The sequence below is a fragment of the Athene cunicularia genome (genome assembly GCF_003259725.1).
Source record: "Athene cunicularia isolate RWA chromosome 1 unlocalized genomic scaffold, athCun1 chr1_part1, whole genome shotgun sequence".
NCBI classification, from domain to species: Eukaryota; Metazoa; Chordata; class Aves; order Strigiformes; family Strigidae; genus Athene; species Athene cunicularia.
The window spans coordinates 112,914,708-112,935,391 of NW_020799091.1; the positions used below are offsets into that span (position 1 = coordinate 112,914,708).

Genomic DNA, 20,684 nt, shown 5'->3' on the forward strand with positions numbered 1-20,684 from the left:
GCCCTGTTACAAAAGGAAACTAGACTGTTTGACATAATTTGTTCTTGACAAATCCACGTTGGCTCATACTTATCTCACTGTTATCTTTAAGGTGCTTATAAATACCGTTTTGATAATTTGTTCCAGAAATGTTACAGCAGTTGACATTAAGCTGACTGGCTTGTAATTTCTTGGCTTCTCTTTTCCCTTCTTTTGAAAGACATGGATGAAATTGGCTCTGTTCTGATCTCCTGGTTTCTTATGTATTCTCCAGAAATTTGCAAAGATAAAGAGCACACTGAAAGTGTCCATATTACCTATCAAGTTCTTTTTTGGCTTCAAATACAAGACAATTTATAATAAATTTCTTGTTGCTCAGAAGGAAGAATATCTACAGTGATTAAAAATATCCAGTATTTCTAAATGAACTTTTCACGGCAGTATCAGAAATACTGTTTTCTACCTCCTTTTAGCAGGGTAAAACATTGCTTGAGAACAAATGTTGACTTTGCTGCATCATCAATAGCTTCTCAGTATAATCTTAGATCATGTAAATACATGCTGTTTACCATTTCACTATGAAGGTAACATTCATTCAAACTCAGTTTCTAACTGCTCAATTTGGCTTTTGGTTCAGAAAAAAACACTGATATCAGCAGTCTCCAGAGCAGGTTTTCTTCTTTACAATATCATTTTTGAAAACAAAATGCCACCTCTATTCTATGAGGAAAGGAATGTGCCTCCAATAAATAAAAGTGCACGTGAATGCTGTGTGTGAAAGCAAAAGAAGGAGTATTAGTTATGAGCTGAAATGTTGTCGCCTCTCTGGATGCAGCTAAATAACAATGAGAAGCATCAAACTTAGGAAAGTCCATCTGGTCTCTTTTCCCCAAAGCTGACTGTAGTGAGGCCATGTTAGATGCATATACAACATATACTTTAAAACATTGTTTTGTACAACTTTCTACAAGATTTCATTTTTCTCTTTTCTTCCTTTCCCCCAAACTCACTAAATGTAGGTGTCTGCCACAGCGTCTAAACTCTAGCTGAAAAAACGGTAAGCCTGATAGCAAAGCTGCTCTGAGAATAACTTCCTAAAGATTACTGCATCAAAGAGCAATATATCATAATATTTTCTCCTTCTACTAACATTATTTTTCCACACATTTTTACACTTATCTTAGCCTCTGCTAGACAAGCCTCAAGGGATTAAAATTTGGAGACGAATTCCAGGGTTTCATTTGCTGTACAGTCTGCTTCAGTTAGTGTTCTAATGCAATTAAGCATACTTTTTAAAGAATCTTTAGAAAATACTTTATTTGGAAGAACGAACTACATTTAACAGCATTTTAACCTACTATGCATGCCTGTAAACAAATCGGGTTTTTACAAGTATTTTAATTTTCTGAAGTGAAAGTCACAAGTTCTTAGGTGGGAAGAGGAGCATTACTATTGCAAATAGTAACACTGAAGAAAGCAAGATGACCCTGTGATTACCCTAGGTAAATGAATCCCTTCCTCCTACAGCTCAGAGATTCACAAAACTGGGCAAGGCTGGAGCATCTTTCAAACCTAAATATCCATCTCTTTAGGGTACAGTTAGGGAAAATGCTGCAAACTCTGAGGAGCTTTCTTTCCCACAATGATCCCTGGAGAGTGCATGTTCCCTTCCTAATAAAGAAGGGTGAGCAAATACTGTGCAGTGGATACAGCTGATAGATTATTTTAGTATCAGGCCTGCTACAGAACCTGCTGCAGTACCATGAGTTCTCATGCGTTTAATATTGCTGTGTCCCTGGTTCTTGCCTCACTGTGCTGACTCTTGGTTAGCACACCTTGGGCACTTAGCAGGAATAAAACACTGACAGTAATCTGATAGTCTGCCGCTGCAGAAGAATACTGAAAGAAGTTAAAGTACTCTGGTGATAGTTTTTTGGTTCATTTTACATGATTCTACATAACCAACTACAAACAAACATCCCTAAAAATCAGCTTCTAGATGCGTTCCTCTTCTGTGGTTTAAATCCCTGCCCATGCTGAACGTGGATGAGGAGGATGAGTGCAGACAACAGCCAGCAGATGCAGTCCAGGTGTCATTCTGTGCAACTGAACCCAATAAGCAGTAGCCCCCCAAGCACACAAGCCACCTAATCTCCTAATCACCCGGTTCTTGTCTATGTGATGATAAATCCTATTATTTTAGCCAATAATGACGCTTTAGAAGGAGATGTGAGAACAGTAGATGAGATTTAACTCTTAATAGCTCCATAAATCTGTGAAGCATCTACTTAGAGAGTGGGTTAAGTGGAGGAGAGTGTGTCAGGGTGAAAGGACCAACCACAGGCAAAGGACTTTTATAGGAATTATTGCAATCATCTAACAGGCAAGACTGAGGGAAATGTTGTGGTGTCCAGCACAAACAGTAAAGGAGTAAAACTGGCTTTCAGACCTGTGTTATATTACTGTATCACCCTCTGAACTGCTGCATGGACTTGGGTGCAATGTGGCACTCATCTCCATTTTTCCTCAGCAAAATGGGATTATATTTATATCATGTATGAAGACTACAAGATCACCAAGCAGTGGTTCAGTACCCATGTGGTTTATAAACTTAGTCATGGCCATGCTCAGAGTACAGGCATCTCAAACCTGGCAAACTGCTTGCTAAAAAGGTTTTTTGGCTTTTAGGCTTAAAAAATTATTATTATTATTATTATTATTATTATTATTATTATTATTATTATTATTATTATTATTATTATTATTGAGGATCTCTCTTGATTGTCTTTCTTCTACAGTCTGTATCAACATGTCTGAGCAAACATATCTGACTGCAACAATCCTATCTAATTACTAAATACATCTTTCTATCAATACAGACAGCTGCCATTTCAACTCTTTGTGTGTTTATTATTTTCCTCACATGCTTGCAGAGTAAGTGGTTGCCAAGATCTCCATGACACAGGAAGGTGATTGAAACATAAAGACAATGTGTCTCATCCAAAGTCTGTGTGTGAAGTTGGTAACAGGAAATCATACCTGGATCTCCTCAATCCCCTAGCTGAAGTATTAGACACTTTCTTTCCAAGCACAGATTACTTCTGTCTGGCAGCTGTTGGAGTAATACTGAAAGAGGAGCAGCTAGTTCCTGAGAAAACACTAAGCTGGAAGCTCACATCCGTTTTCAGAGAAATCTCTCCAAGTGTTACCAGAATGAAGTCACATGTATCTTATGACCATTCAAATAGCCATTCATTGACAGCAAATTTCAGGTATACTTTTGGGGGATGATTAACTTACATGCCTCATTCTTATATGAGAAGAAAAGATAACTCAGTTTCATTTTATGGAAATGAGTTTTATATAATTGCAAAAATAAGGCAGGATTTCTGAGGAAAATTTAGTGTCAAGCGTTTCCAACAGTTTAGGATGTCTGATGGTGCACAATCACTGTAATTAATTACCATCATCTCAGAGAATTGGTTCTAATTAGCTGATGCCTTTCCACTAAGAATATATCTGAAGCATCTTATTATTGCAAATGCATGCCAAATTTTTTTACCCAAAAGCTCAAAGTTATCAACCAGTATACAGGATATTTTGGGGGGGTGGGAAGACATAATCTAGCTGAGCTTGCTGTTTAATTCATAGAAATAGCAGAAAGTAAGGCACTGGTTTGGGGACTTGGTGACATAACTGCAACCAAAATACAGTACTAAATAAGAGACAGGATGAGTGTAGGCTGCTGGCCTGGAATTCAGGGGAACTGATTTCATTTCTACTCTGTCATGCTCTTTGCACACCATACCGCGCAGATAACATCTTGGTGCTCTGTTTCCCTGCCTGTAAAGCAAGGAAATAAGGGCTATTAAGATTTTAGGGTTTAGGGGTCAAGGAGAGTGTTACTCGGACGTTATGATTCATGGCACAACCCATACTGGTGTGAAAGCTAATATCCCATCAAGACTTTGAGGAGGGTGATGTCAAATGTCTTCAATGAGCAGTCTTCTTCTGGGATGCCCTCACATGGTTCATCATAGAGTCTCACTTTGGAATTGGAACTGACCCATTTTTGCAGGCTTTTGGATAAGGACAGATTGAAGGCATGTGCTGGTTAATTTTTGCATGTTCTGTGTGGAAATATTTCTTATGGTGAGAAACGGATTTTTTTCCCCTCTGTGTAGAAACACTTTTCACTGTAACAAGTGATTCCTTTAAATAATAAGAAAGATAGGCTATCTTATAAGCCTTTTCAAATCTCACCACATAACTGTTATATTCACTGAACAACTTTCATTAGGATTGCTAAAGATAAACCCTCTGCTTCTTTGCATCCTCACAAAAGCTTTCAAAATTGTAGACTTATATCTGCAGGAAGCAACTATTATTAATGAAGCAGCTGGATTTCTTTTAAAATAGGTTACTATGCAGCCATTTGCTTTGCTAATTATTAACAGAAATGCAGATATCTACAGTGCTTTAGGACACTGAAAATTATCTAAAGGCCTTTTAAAAAACATTTTAGAAGAATAAACCGTATCTGAAGAATGAATTGAAACTGTAAAATAATATACATGGAAACCAGCTGCAGAAATTATTAGCTCACATTTCCCACCAGCAGTTTTGCCTACAAATATATCTGATGCAATGTAAGAAGTATTGCTTTGCAGTAACATCATAATTTTGCTGATGCCAGTTTCTATTAAAGTATCCTAATAAGTAGTAACTGTTCTGATAAATAAATGCATGTGAAGAATAATTGGAATATAGATATCATACTAGAGGAATTCCGAGAAAGGTAATTCTCTCTCATGAATTATTTCAGTATTTGGTTTTATTCTCTTCTATGAAATTCTGCACACTCACACATATGTGCACAGCAGAGTTTCAGGCCCACTCAAGTCTTCCTGGGGCACTGCCGAAATATTACAGACCAGGGAACGCCCAGGTACTCAAATCAGCATCAGTCTACCTGATTTTTGCGAGAGTCAGTGAAGAGGACAAGAAGAAATATTAGAGAAAAAATACTATGGAATAATCAAAAGCAAAAGGAAAGGAGAAACAATGTCCAGAAATATCTAATATAATGGTGCTGATGTACTTTCAGGGTAGTGTCCTCTGTTCCAGATGCTCTTCTCTTGTGGCTACCTCTTTTCTCGACCTGTTGTCAAATATGTACTCTCTGTATGACCTTCTCTCCCACTCTCCGATATAAGTCCTCTTTCTAAAGTGTTGGCTGTTTTTTTTCCATCCTTCTTATTCATTCTTTTTGCTTAGCAGTTTCTTCTTCCTGCTACCAAATATCCTTGAATGATCATCACAGTTTAGATTTTTGTGCAAATATTTTCACAGCTCCTTGTTGAACACCTTTCCTTTGCACTTTGGATACCCTTTCAAACAAGTTCACAAACTCACAGTCCTCCTGCCTCCTGCCCCCACCTTGCCTACAGGTCTACCTTTACTATTCTGCAAGATAGCAATGGCAAGGCAGTGGGCTAGTAAGGGCTGACATTTACTTTTTAAGACAAATTTGAAACACTTGAACAATGAAATTATTCACAGAGGGTCTTATGTCAGTGGGCCTCTGGAGCATTTCCAGGGGTTCTGTTAACAAAGAGACTAGTTTGGGATAAGTTTAGCTTATGGGAGTCATCCTTTCCTTCTACTTTTCTAAGAAAAATTAAATACAATTGTGCCAACATATTATTCATGCTTTCTGTAGCCTTTTAATGTTTATTAGTGACCTTTGGGGGTTAATTAATGCCAGGACATTTCACCCATGAACTGTTTTCTAATTCAGTCTGTTGAATGTAAGTAACCATAAATAATTATAAATCAATTACTGAGTCTATTCTACACTTCACCAACCAAAAAAATCATAACAAAGTATTTTTGAAGGTGATGGAGAAAAATGAACTGCTTCCATAAGGCTAGGCATTTGTGCTTCAATTTATCTTTTCCTTCACAAAAACACTATTTGAAATACATTTTGCTAAATATGCTAACTACTTTTGTAGAAGAAATCAATTATATTCTTAAGTTTAAATCTTCCCTTTTTTTCAGCCATGCTCTAATGTATCACTGTACCTCAGAAATGTACCCTGGGGAAAATGCTTCTATTCTTCACTAAAAATCCATGAATAACATTATGTAGAAATTAATTTATGATAAATGATTTAAAATCTTAACCTAGAATGGTGTCTTATTCAAATGTCATCAGAAAATGGCACCTCACCCGCAGAAAGGAGTCAAGGGATCCATTCTCCATGTATTCAACTACAATCATTACTGGTCTGCCTGCAAAACAGCAAAGAAACACATTAGGATTATAGACATATTATGGGGCTTTTAGAATTCCAGCTGCTATGCACAGATTATTCACAGTAGTTAAATATGTTACATATTTTTAAAATCCTCATTTATAGCACAAACACAATTCCCTGCGTGATTCTCCAAAAATTATTTTCTATATTTTTTTTCTGAGTACTGCGTTAGCTGAATGTGCATTGTTCAGTCTGGTGTATTCTCCCCTTAAAAAGGATGAAAGAAGAGCCTGCTATTTCCAAACAGCAATACTTGCTGTGTAACATTCTGGAATATATTTGAGGAAACAAAAATAATAATTCATAAACCATGTCCAAGAGATTACAAACTCTGTGCCATAATCTTCCTCTCAAAGAAAAATATCTTAATGATTTAAGGGCATACAGACAGTCAGATAGAAGAGGATATCACAAAAAAAGCTCTCCTAGATTGGATGTGCATATTAGGTGTGTATAATCCAGCAAAACTCTGAATTCATATGTTTGTACATACATAATATATATACAATGTTACTCAAAGCTTTGATCAGCTAGCACAGTTTCCCTGTATGGTTCCAGGGTGGGCTTATATCCAAACTCAGCTAAAATAACATGTTACATTTATTTCTAAAAAAAAAATCCAAATCTGAAGCTAAACTTTTAAACTGGGTATTTAACTAAATACCATTACACTGTTGATGCCCAGGAATAAACTACCACTCTAGAACTGCTTGACAGGAGAGGCCCAATTATCATGCTAATCAGGCTACACAGCAAGAAGTTTTTTAGAACTGTTCATATTACAAAGGAGTCTTTCTAATATATGCAAAACTAGGGTAATGAATAAGTATGTTAGTAAGATTGTGAAGACAGTAAAAAGTCTTAAAATGGCAAACTTTTCGTTCCCTGAGAACGCCTGTCTCTTCTGGGGTTTGTGGGAAACCTGGGGTGCTCCAAGTAGCGACACCACAAGTCCGCCCATTTCACTTTCTCCATACAACACTAGCTGTTCCAAAATTTTTCATATCCAAAGGAAGCTTTTTTCATTACTTTTTTTTCCTCTGCCTCTCAAATTATGTTTGGGATGAGAAACAGTGTTCAGCATGAGAAAGCACAGAAGAGCATTATGATTGTTCCAGCACAATTGTCCATTTCTGTACATGCTAACTTTCTGTTCAGTTTGGCTAATGGTGCAAGTGTTTATTAAACTGTCTACAATATACAGTGAGCCACAACCAGGTATTTCTCCTCAGCTGCTGCAGCTAATGTTGAAATTAAAAAAGCAAATGAGCCGCTTCTCTGTTCATCCTAAAATGTCGACCTGGAGTTCTAGGTACCGTGGTGATGCTCATTCATGTAGCTTAGTCTAGTCTTTCTGGAGTTCCTCACAATATTCTGTGATTTCTTCTAATAAAATTTGGGGTTCTGTCTGTATTGACCCTCATGTTTAGGTCACAGAATCACACAATCATCTAGGTTGGAAAAGACCTTGAAGATCATCTAGTCCAACCATTACCTAGCACTGACCGTTAAATAGTCCTCAATGAATAAAACAGTGCTTCATAATGTTGGCACAGTAGTACATTTTCTTCCGTGTGAAAATTCTCAAATGCCTTAATAGTCTTTTTGGATAGCCTTTTTGAAGTGTGAAGAATTACCAGCTTCTTTTTTTGGTCTCAGCTGCAGATGTGCATCTGCCACCAAATCAATTTATATTCATCTGCATCCATTGTTTATACCCTGGTTTTGCATTATAAGCTTAAACAATACATCACTTCTAAACTCTTAGAGATCACAGCATTTCAAAAATTGTTTTCTTTACTTCAACTTGCTAATGATGACTACTTGTATAGCCTAGTCTCTTTAGTTTCAAGTACATGAATGACCTAGATTGCCTTACCTTTACCATTTGCTTACTGTCACGGGGCTGACATGTCCATGGGATAGGAATAGTCTATAATCTAGAGAAGTAAACAAATGGCAGCCAGATGCTAGAGTATCTTACTATATGCAGAACTCTCTCAAGTGAGTAGTAATTTCTAAATAGTTGCAGACAACAGCCTCCTGCAATAAATAGGGATCTAAAGCTGGCTTTCAGATAGTATATTTGGTCAGGCATAAGTTACCGAGAAATTTCTCTTTCTGGGTAAATAAACAACTAAAACACCTTTATGGAAGATCTGCATTTGAAGGGAATGAAAGATGGAGCTGTTGAGCTTCATAACAATGCCCCTAGTTTACTGTCAAGTAATCGTTTGGCACCCTACACTTTATGGAAGCTATTTTGTAAGGTTCTCTAGAGGTTCCTAGGCTCTCATTACATCTTTTATGCCCTTAAATTCATATCCTTCAATGCAAATTATTTTCACACTTATTTTCTAAAAACAATTTTAAATTTTTCTACATTCTTTCACAAAACATTTCAGTATTCAGGAATTTTGGAGAACAATAAATTTAGTCATTTAGGCTGTACCACTGTACATCTGTCTGTACCATTCAACATCCTACCTAAATCTCAAATGAACTTGATTCAGGATTGTGTCAAAACACCACAAAAATGAACCCAGCTCCATCGCTTCATTATCTTAAGCAAAAATCTTAAATTTTGGATCCTAACTCTAACTTCTCAATAATCTTTTAGTATGCCAGCACTCGATAAAAGCCATGCTATTTTGGCTGTAAGTTTAATGTATCACTACAGATATTTACATATTGTGACAGGCAATACAGTGAGACTTTTAGTCAGCATAGTATTTGTCTTTGTAGTATCTGTAGATCAAAACTGTTTCAGCTATTGTTTCGGCTGCTTGAAGACACAGTAAAAAACTCTGCTACACAGCAGATTCCAGTGGGTACATTTACCACCAAAGTGATAACACAAAGGTTCTATTCCCAGTAAACAATTATTTTCCAATAATTTTATAGGTTTGCAAGTTTCATGCAAGGTTCTCTAAACATTTTATAAATGTAAGAACATCCAGTGTCAGGAAACATAAGGTAGGACACATCTTGATTTCAAAGGTGTGGCAGGAAAAACGGGTTCAGAAAATCAAGTGGTCCTCTCCATCTAGTCAATATAGTATACCCAACCAGGCTGTGTTTGGTTATCAATACACAATGTTGTATTTTCTTCCCTAGATCAGTACCCTGTAGAGGCACTTGAGTGATTCCATCATGCGTTTGCATTGTGTGAACAGACTCTCCAGTTCACAAATGGCTGCAGGAATGGGACTAGCGGTTGTCTCTGGAGAGGCTGGCTGGGACATGAGGATGAGCAGCTGACTTTGGCAGACCCAGGGGTAGAATCCAACACTGGGCATCTCAGTTCAGTCCCAAGGGCAGTCAGTGGGACAGACTGGACTGCAATCTGGAATGACTAATTTCCACAGGCCGAGAGCCAACCCAGAGCTTTTGTAGAATAAAGTTCTTTATAAGACAAAAGACTATGGATGACATTAGTTGATGTTAGTTTCATTTTAGCTGCAAAGAGCAGATGTTATTCCTTATACTGTGGCACAATTTGAGTCCAGAAAAGATTAAGGTCTGTGCTGAACCCTTTACAAACACAGAATACTGCTTTTGCTTTAAAGAGGACTACAAGATTGACTTTGAAAAATAATTCTGGGAGATTCCTAAACTAGCATAATGTTTGCCTCTAGACAGAGAAAAAAGACTATTACTTATATTATGAAAATCCATGTTGCTGTCACAGTACTGAGAAAGATGCATTCTTCATCCTCAAAGCAAGGCCAGGAATGAATAAATGGCAGGGGGGCAGAGAAGTCTCTGAGACAGAGAAGCAATCTTTGGTTATTTTATCACAGGGCAGGCTAATGCAATTCTGGAAGGCACTGAATTATTTTTCTTTATTTATGATTGCTTAGACATACAAAACACAGACATCTTTAGTTGAAGAAACAGGTTTAGGGACAGACAGCAGTGGGAGGCGATACAGATGGGAGTCGGGAAAGCACTCGGGGCTCAGAAGGACGGCAGAGACTGCAGCACAGAGCCAGCCATGCCAGCGCTGTGTGAGCCTGCTGCGTGAGCACCTGTGGGAGCTCATACGCAGCCCCAGGGAACTCCGCACGGGCAAGACAGTGTGCACCAGGAGGCACTCCTGTGACTGATCATGAGTCCCCTCTGCGGCATGGGTGCACATCACAAGACGCCCAAACTCTAATTTGAAGACTTGATCAATTCAGGTGAGTGTTCTCACACAGATACAAGCACAGGCACTGGAGAAGTATCTGAAGAAGAACCAGGTTAATTTTACAGTCAAGATCCACGTAGGAGAAGGCATGGAAAAAGGACACTGAAAAAGGTGTCAGCTTGGCCTGAGGACTTGGAACAAAAGACAGAAGTTAAAAGCAGCTAGGAGGTAAGAACTGCAGATGCTGCTGGAGGAGAGCACACGGCTTCATGTTTAAACTGGTGGAGGACAAAATATAAAAAGGTTTGAAGATGGATTCAATGATCAAATCTGTCAAACAAACAAATTCTTGCAGCAGTTTTAGATACCTAGCAGTGCTGGAGTAGGGAGTATGTGAGAAAATAGACTTTTAAATTAGAGGACTATACAGTGTTCTGAGGCCATAAATTTTAACCCCAAATATGGATTTTACACACTATGTATATCACACTTAGGAATTGCAGCACCTTAGTGTAACAAATTTATCATTTTACTATATACTTAATGTAACAATATGAAACTGTAATTGTATTTATACATGACATATACTGATACCATAGTCACGTTCACTGTTTTCACACCTTCTGTGAAATTATAAATATTCCCAGGCCTGACATGAGTGTGGGATATTAGCTAAAGCAGCTTCCCTTCTCGCACATGAAGTAACTCTGGCAGATCCATTTCAGACTCCCACCATCTCAGAAAGTCAGACTGAACATGCAAGAGCAGTATCAGCTCTTGGCATGATGCAGAAAAATGACATGAATTTAATTTATCAGAACTTAGATGAATCTGTAGAAGGTGCGGGGGTTATTCATTGCTTTGATGTAACTACTACCTTGTGACAAGAGGCTGACTGGTTTTGACAAGGTGAGTTTTCTTCCCTAAGAAGGTTCTTCAATGGAATTCTCCTACCCAGCTGTACTGCTATGTAACTCAGATAAAAACAGCATACATGACAAACAATCTGCACTGATGTCATGCCATCCCAGAATATGTTACAATTTTGTATTTTCCATTGACCAATCTGCTTGACTTCTTTTTAAAATAAGCATAAATGCACAAAAGAAAAAAGCCATACACTGCAGAATAATGTTAAATACCAATTATATATAAAACTCACATTGTATATATTTTTAGTTCTCTTTCTACTTTTTTTCCCACAACACAAGATTTCGATAGTGTGTAATTTAATTGAGTGGTAGAGTGATGAATAAGGAGGAGAATCTGAAGTGTCATATCAATGACAAAATATTCAGCTTGTTGTCTCCTGTTGTCATTTTAAATAACGCAGCAAAGCCCACTTTAATGAATTTTTTATGTAAGATTAATCCTTCAAAAAGAATACAGTTAGTACATGCTCATTTCTACAGTCTTTACTCACAATGAAATCTTGAATACCCATTATTGGAATAGATCTGTTTATGTAAACACAGGATACTTCTTCTTCAACTTTAAACAGCAAAGATTTGACTCCATTTTCTAGTTCGTTTAAGAAAATATTGCTCCATCACTTCCGCACATCATGATTCATGTTCCGAAAATCATCTCCTTATCAGGCATTTTGTCATTCCAAAGCCATGTTCTGCTTTTGGTTCCCCACTAACTTACCTCCTGCCAAAGTTAAAGAGATAAGACTAACAGAGCAAAACGTACAGGCACTCCCTGAGGTAGCACTGGGCATTTTCCTCTATCTATGTACCACTTCTCATTAGTTAAGTTAGTTTAGTCATGGGAAGATACCTTCCAAAATCAGTTCATAAAAATACAAAATACATGAATGCGCATAAGTTACTGTCTATTTTTCACTAAACTATGGCCATATAACTGTCACTGCTAGCTGAAGAAGATTTATTATATCAATCCAATCTGAAAATATTGTACTCTGAGCTGTTTTTCTGTAATTTTATAATAAATACTTTTCCATTCACTACCCTGTAAGCCACTATCAAGAATTTATGCCTGTTGGTATGTTTTGGAAGCCAGGAAAAGTCTGTATGCACACTTCTACTTTCTCAAATCCTCTGGCCCTCCCCTCCTGCAGCAACAAGCACTGCAAACAGTTCTCCTGTTTTCTCACATGACAAAGGGAGAAGGTGCTTTGGACAACAGAAGCTTTTAAATCCTCCAGGAAAGAAAAGTGGAACTGTAAAGAGAAAGCACTTGTGCTGTTTTCATTATTGGTTTTCTTATACTTGTCTTAGCATTACAAATACAATATGGGTGAAGAAAGTTCTGTTTTATTCCTGCTGCTTATGTTTACATGAATATGATAAGCAGAAATAAAAAAGAAATATCTCCATCATTAGGGTGAGATGGTTTATTAGAATTCAGAAGTACACATGGAGGGGAACAAAAGCTGGTGTGTTTGTAGACCAGTTCTGAAAGCTGCTGGATGAACTATTCTAAGAACATCTAATACATCTCATTTGATAGCCTTATATTATTTCTCAAATACTAACCTATAAACAGATAAATCCATGCCATTGTATGGTGAAAAGAGAAGGTGAGGTGAAGTGACTTGCCCAAGGTATCACAAAACACAAGTCCTCAGCCTGTCTGAATCACTGCATCTGCAAAAATTGTGCCCAAAGAGGGCTTCACATTGTCTTCATGTTCCCCTGATCCTTAGAGGGCAGTGTGCCAGCCTGAGCCTTTGGGATAAATTGATGTACCTTAAAAAATAATCTGAATCATGCCAGTTATACAACAACTTCTGCAGCTCATTGCAACAGCTGATGTTTGCATCAGAATCTTGGGTCATGAACCCTAGAACCATTCTGTCATCTCCATGCCTTATAAGGACCACCTTATACTGACTTGAAAGAGGTTTTAAGAGATAACAAAATCACAAGTCAGAACAATGAGCAGAGCTCAAGGATTGCTTCCTATTGACCATCCTATCTCAAATACTAGGTTATATCATACCATTTTAAACCAAGAAATCCCAGCATTAAAGGCAGCCTTTTTCAGAGTCTAAGTATGAAGAAGAATGTAGACTAGTTTCTCTTCAAGAATAAGTAATTTGTTAATGACCAGCCACAAAAAATTTGGCTGCTAAGTTTTAACTTAATTATGTTTGGGTGAAAGAAAAAAAAGAAGTTTTTTATAGAACTGATTCTGGCATAATATTTATATTGTTTGAAATTTGATTTAGAATCCTAAAGATTCAAGCATTTTCACTTTAGCAATGAAGCAAAGAACAATAAAAAACCCCCCATAATAAATAATGGATTCTGTTCAGATTCAGTTTAAGAGAGATTCTTTTGCTCTGTTAGATTAACCAAAACAATTCACCTCAGATTTTTAGAACTGAATTTCAGCATATTTCACTTAATCTAATGACATTTCACCCTTAAGTTTCTCTTAACATTTTCAATGCTCATACCACTCTAGATACTCTTGTGGAAAGAGCAAGGGATGTTCTTTGGTTCAAAATTAGTCCACAGAGTCTGACTGCATCAAAGATCACTTGCCCTTTTGACCCCAGAACATGTAAAGGAATTTAAACAAAATTAAGTCTGTGTATCAGGGGCTTCTGCACTTCATCAATATTCAGTATGCCATGATACATAACAGGTACTTATGGGACATAAGAAACAAAGCTTATTTAATCTCTATTGTGAATTTATCCATTATCATAGGTGCATTATATTTAGAAGCTGTAAGCTACAGCAGAAATTAGAAAATGAGCAGAATAAAAGAAAATTGCATACATAAGGTTACAGTAAAACACATTTTTGTGCTTTCATAAGTATAATGACATCGTTAAGGTATTATTTCAATCCTATTCTGAAATGTCAGGGAGGTTTTTGATTATTCATGACTATGCCTGATTGTGATCTTTATAAGATTCTGACATATCCTGCACTTTATAATACCCTTTATGTATTTTTTCCATTTACTATATGAACAAACATGTTTTGTTCCTATTTCCCTTTGGTGTACATAAACTTTAAACTTCTGAGCTATACAAAACTGATGAGCCACCTTCATGTTTATGAATATATTGCTGTTTTCTATACATGAGAAAGGTATAATTTCTCATTTCAAGAAGCTGTGAAGGCCACATATCAATACTCCTGAAGTTTCTGGAATCCACAAAGGAAGCTTTGGTTGTAACATGTGTGAGCTCCTAAATCCAAAATTAAGAAAACAAAACACCATGAGTCAGGGCTCCAACAAATAAATGAGGCACTGGACCTAACATTGTGACATTTTTGTTATCTCATGGGTTTTTTTCTTATTCCTCTTTGAGGTTTTATACCTTCAAGACATGGAGGCACACCTTCTCAAGCTTCTCCTTTCAACTCTGATTTTGATTACAGACAAAAGCCAAGAGTTACGATGAAGATGGGCCAAGCAGCAAACTTTAGATGCAAAGGTTTCTAGACAAGAATATATACCTTGAAGAATTATGAAAAATATGTAAGCTCATTGATACATGAAGAAGAGAACCAAAAGTGTTCATCTTGCATAACTTAACTCGCATAACTCCCATAACATCTCCATAGCTAGCAATATCTAGATTTTTTTCTGAGAAAGAAAAAGGCATTTCAAGGCAAGGAGTAAAATTTTCATAACTATGAGTCACAAACAGGTCATATGAGTCAGTCCAAAATTATCTAGTCTTCACCAACTGTATAAGGCACCTAAACAAGCTGTAAAATACCAGTTTGTAAAATCCAAAGTTACGTACATTATTTCCCATACACAGTATTTGGGCCTGGGAATGGTACTTCAGCAAGTTGATTTGGTAAAGCTACACTGGCTTCCTACCTAAAACAGACCAAAAACCCTAAACATTACTCAAGTTAACTATTCCCTCCCTCTCCTACATCACAAAAAATCAAACAATTCTGAATCTGCTTTCGTATTCTATGCTTTAGTATTAGTCTGAAAAGGGAGTGCAGAATTTTTATTTCCTTTCATCTTGAAACAAAGAATAACTGTGTGTAGCTTATTTACAAATACATTTATGTGTGTATCCACCAGACTTCTCCAGCTCCCCCTTTCCTATCTTTCCGCGCCTGTTAGTAATGAACACTAAGTTGCTTCAATTCACACGCTTGTTAGAATAAATTACCACATTTTCTGTAGTCAGACTTTTAAAAATATGCACTAGAGGTGCATATTATGTAAAAATGACCACATATGCCAACAAGCTTTTCTGAACATCTAGGGCTAAAATGTTTGAAATTGTTTACAATGACCATCTGAGCATGAAATGAGCTATTTAGCAAGGGTGGAGAATGAAGACCTCCTCTTATCACATCCTACACTCAGAGCTTAATCCCAACTCTATAGTTCAAACTAAACCCTAATGGACCAGCACAAAAAAAAAGTTATTCCTATTCGTGTTACCTTCTGCTCATCCATATTTTGGTTCTGAAGTCCCTTCTGCTTGCCTAATGGAAAAGTCCACATACATTTGAACTTATCAGAAAATACATGCAATTATGTATTAGTTGTAGGGTTTATAGGCTAGATATGCCAGTGAAATAGCACTGAGGCTGAAAAGAAGAAACTGGAAGAGCCATTTGGCTCAGATATCCTAGAAAATGCATACGCAATAAAAGAATCAATTTGTTAGTCACCGAGAAAGGATTAGCAATTTTAATTTAACAACAAATAGCAGTTTAGGTGCTGGAATCCAGAGCAGGGAAAAATGCATTAACTGAAAAAAAACAGAAGCTACTTTTCTCATTATTGGAGTATCATAATTATAGTTCAGTTTCACTATGAAGAATTGCTCCTTGATGGTTCTTGTTGAGTAATTTTGTTCAATAAGGGTCTGTCAATACAATTTGCTTTCAATTGTCAGTTTATACAATATCAAGAATAATGGGCTCACTCAGGTGCACTCGGAAATTGTAATAAAATATTAAATTAGGGGAAAAGAAAACTGATAATCATCTGGTTTAGTATTCTACAGTTATGTCTGAGTTGTTTGAGAAGCTCCCTCCCTTCCTTTCCAACTCAGCAAGCTTAACAATCTGTCGGACTCTTCAAAGACAGCAGCATGCCATAAATTTTTCTATCCAACACTTCTACCAGGCACTATGGGTATGCATTTTTCACGTTAAACCCTTTACACATGACTGAAATCAAGAGCTGCCAATACACAGCAAGAGTACTAAGCTAAGAATTTCCCCCAAATGGAGCAAGCAACACTGTACTTAGTTTGGAAGAGCTGGAATTTGAAGAAACAGATGTGGCACTGGCAATGTAGTTATTGGGTTTTTCACAACATGTGTATATATGTGTATGTGTGTGCATATGTAATTATGAAGGAAGGGGTAACCTTCCACAGTTCAGGCCAGTGTAAATATCATGAGGAGTGTAAACTGCTAAGTGGTTTAAGAACTCTATTTAATATATGCAAGGATATCACTTGAGAAAAAGTATTTATTGCTTACATGAATCCATCTGTCATTACAGACCTACATCAACTAAGTCCTATTAATTTGTACTGCTAACAGGTGGGATAACTGCAAACTAAGTAATTTGTGACATAAATGATAGCTAAATCAAAGGAAGCTAGTTTGAAAATGGGCTTGTTTTTGCAAAAATCTAGGATAGATATTTGGAGGTCTGCTTAAAGCTTTGTTTCTAGAGAAATGTCTGCATATCGAATATAAGCTTTATTGCATTAGCATAGTTATGCCTAGGCTTAAAAAATACTGACATTTGAGGCAATTTATTTATGCAGAAAGATGTAACACCCCATGCCAGCAGCGTAAGTTAATCTTTAAGTTGGCTATTTAAATGAGGATACCTTTTACGTAAGTGAACCTCTGCGCAGTGCAAAAGCAGACACCAAATTACACAAAACTGAACATCAGCTGTCAGTGCAGTGGTAAAGGAAATACACTCCCCCCAACTACTGAGTGAAAAGTAGAAAAGGAAAAAAGGCAAACAACAGCTACATTGCCTTGCCAAACTGTTTTCCAGATACTTATTTATAGCAGGCTTTCCAGTTTAGTTCTATGTTTCACTTAAAACATCTGTGGGGAATTTTGTAGAAAAAAGATGTAAAAGCATTTTGTCTTTAGTATGGAATAAATTTTCTAACTACTTTGAAGTCAATCTGCCACTTAGCTTGAGTTAAAGCTTTTGGTAAATAAAAACCATCTCATTATCTTTGTTCCCAAAGACCCTAATAGCAGAATAATGCAGGCATTTTAAGACTTCCATGTAGTTAATTTCACTGTAATCTTACACATAAACTATATGTGAAGCAATTAGGTTATAATTCAGCAAAGTTATTAAACGTTAAGTACTTCTGTTAGGCTTATGAAAGCTACTGTCCAACATGAGCCCAGCATCTCCGAGAATGAAGGTGGGGTCACTGTGCTATCAAAGGCAGCAATCGAGCACACTGCTCTCCCGTACCAGTGCACAAACAGCAAACCTCTCACTTTTAATGAGAGAGGATAAGCCTTGGAGACAGCATCAAGACTGCAATGGGCAGTTGATTTTGCCTGCCTACTGCTGTTCTAATAGCCAGAGGCTGCCACGATAACAGAGTTATCACTACTTAAATACCTTCTTGGAGCAATGTTGCCTTGGGTGCCTTTGTACCTCAGTAAAGCAATGCTCAAAAAAAGCCAGGTGTTTAGTGCAGTATTTTTCAATACAAAGAAACAAAGGGTACATCCCTTTTCTGTTTGTACTAAAGTGATTGAGGATTCAAGGATGATGTTATATTTCGCACTGAATCATGCACAGTAAGAGATACAGTTCTGAGTCTCTCACAGCCCAGATCAGCAATCCCCTCAACAGATTTCTCTTTTTCTTTTGTCAAAAATGTAGTAAATGTGTATGTTTTTTTGCTCACATGTACAGCAAAGCTGGTTTTAGCAGTTTGGAAAATTAACATGAAATGGAAATTACAACCTCCTGTCATCTCTGTAACAGAGAGGCAATTCAGAATTAAGACTGTGCTTAAGGTAAATACAAATATGGTCAAGTGAAAAAGGAGGAGTTAAACAGTACTACAGAGAAGATTCTTAGGGCTAACAGCAATTTCTGACTTGCACTGTGGAGTTTCATGCCACCTGCCCCCCTACATGCACTCTTCCTCAAAGAAACACACCTCGTCCATTGGATTTATCACAGTTCTTCACTGGCTTTCAACTACCTGACAATCCTCACTTTCCAGAAGGTGGAAAGTATCTCCTTTTCTGTAGCATAGCTGCTTGGCTCATTTTTTTCTGTTGCTGACATGATCAAACAATAACATTCATTTCCACTGCCTTGCTAGTGTATATGTTGCATATCAGGTAGCTGCATTTCCACTTTTCCCCTGTTTTGAGTATTTCTTCAGATTGAATCAGGATTCTTAGTAAAAGACATTTAATAGCAAGAAATTCTGAACCAGGTTTATTAAACAAACTGCATTTAAGGGTTCTGATTTAAGTCCAAAAAATGTGAGAAAAAGCTTTACAAGCACTCAGAAAACAACAGTGCTGCGGACCTTATAAAATAAGCTTGTAGGTAGATACATAGTTGAGAAGCCAGATCCTGAGTGTAGTTAAGCCATTTATAATCTAATGGAATCAGTGATATGCTATGCATAACACTATGTTCAAAACAGAGGATTTTATGGGGCCTGAAGTATTTCCTCTTCCACAGAGTTATTTGGTTACAGGTAACAAATCTTCTCATTATGCTGACTGCCAAAATAGCCTAAGAGCTACTAAACACTCTGAGACATCCCAAGGAGAAAAAAAATATGTATTTTACAAACTGATGACAAGAGACACCCAAACACTCATAAGAAAAGACATCAAAGTTGCTGAGAAGCTTCTCTTCAAAGAAAGAAACAAAGAAATAAAAGCACTTAAGTAAAAATCGTCATGTATTAATGAGGCCTATAACTACTGCAATAGATAAAATGGGAAAATGGGACATGGAGAAGTAGAACAGTTTCTTTCGTATAGCAAATTAATAACATTATATAAATTTTCAATTTTTCTCCCTACTTTTATCATGAGAGATTCTTCCTCTTTAAGAAAAACTGTCAGTAACATTACAGATAAGATGTCCCGAAAGGATACAAGCGTGACATCAGCCCATGTACAGATTAATTTTACATAGAAATATGTAGTTTAGAAAGGAACAGAACTGAACTATGTTCCAGTTTTAACTATAATTAGGGTACATGTATTTAGTCTTCATTTATTAGCTTTGCTGGAAGATGGTGTTTAATGGCTCCAGAAGAGAATGGATAGCACATATAGCCTTTCTGGGAAAGGATGCCCCTAACCTGTCTTTCTTTCCTGTTTCAGCCCAGTATCCGATAGCAGCCCATTTACCTGGCATGGGCTTCTCATTCTGGGCCTACTATTACCTGTGGGGTCCTTCATGCCATCATACAGCTATGCCCCTGCTGGGGACCTCGCCAGAGACAGTGTAGAATACAGTGCTGGCAACACAAGCAATGGGGCTTTCTCACTCATTTTAAGAGAATTACAGTAGCTCAAATTGTGATAAAAGTTTTTTAAAAAGTTAAGGTGGTTTTCGTGAGATACAAGTTGCAAATACAGAAGCATACAAAGGATTTAAAGACTATATCAATACACAATCACATTTTCCTTTTCCGAGTTTGTTTTGCTTCTGTGTTTTAGCAAGGGAATGTAAATTTTTAGGGAAGAGTCAAGAGTCACATAAAATACGGGATTTTATAGAAGCATTTTTAAAGTTATGTTTCCCTGGTGCACGTGGGCATGCTTCCAATATTTAGGTTGACCACTTAACTATAGATCAGTTTCCCTCACAATTTCTCCTGTACATTGATTCAGGAAAATAGCTAGTTCCTGAAAAGTAATTTATCTTTTCCATTTCTTCCTTTCAGTTTGTCTTTTTGTTGGAAGGGACATCCAATCTCCCAGTTTGACCAATACCAAATTTCATTTCCCTAAGATGTGTGGAGAGATGGGGCAAAGGGTGAAGGGAAAAATTGATGTGGGGGAATAGGCTGGAATACCTACCAGAGGAAATGCTGGGGGGTAAAGATCCACCCCCTGACACTGGATGAGAGGCCAGGATGCTATTTAAAAATCCCGCCCTCAGGAATCTCGAAAGAGACTTCACCCCAATGGTCGGAAAGGATCCTTTCAAAGAGATAAAAATCATCATTAATCAAATGACTTGTTCTTTGGCTGATAAAAGAAGTTGTTTAAAGAAAGAATAACCAAATCTCTGCA

The 20,684-nt window shown here is 37.1% G+C and overlaps 1 protein-coding gene across 4 annotated transcripts in view; it reads right to left on the reverse strand.

The window, feature by feature from the left end:
* Nucleotides 1-20,684, reverse strand: part of EPHA6 (EPH receptor A6) — a 493,307-nt gene that overhangs the window by 72,885 nt on the left and 399,738 nt on the right. For 2 of the 4 annotated variants that reach the window (XM_026843366.1, XM_026843356.1), the window contains 2 exons: nt 20,469-20,591; nt 6,215-6,276 (listed from right to left, as the gene is read on the reverse strand). In XM_026843366.1, coding sequence (XP_026699167.1) covers nt 6,215-6,276; nt 20,469-20,591 — 185 coding nt within the window. The remainder of the gene's footprint in view (nt 1-6,214; nt 6,277-20,468; nt 20,592-20,684) is intronic. The other 2 variants (XM_026843385.1, XM_026843375.1) reach the window with 1 other exon arrangement.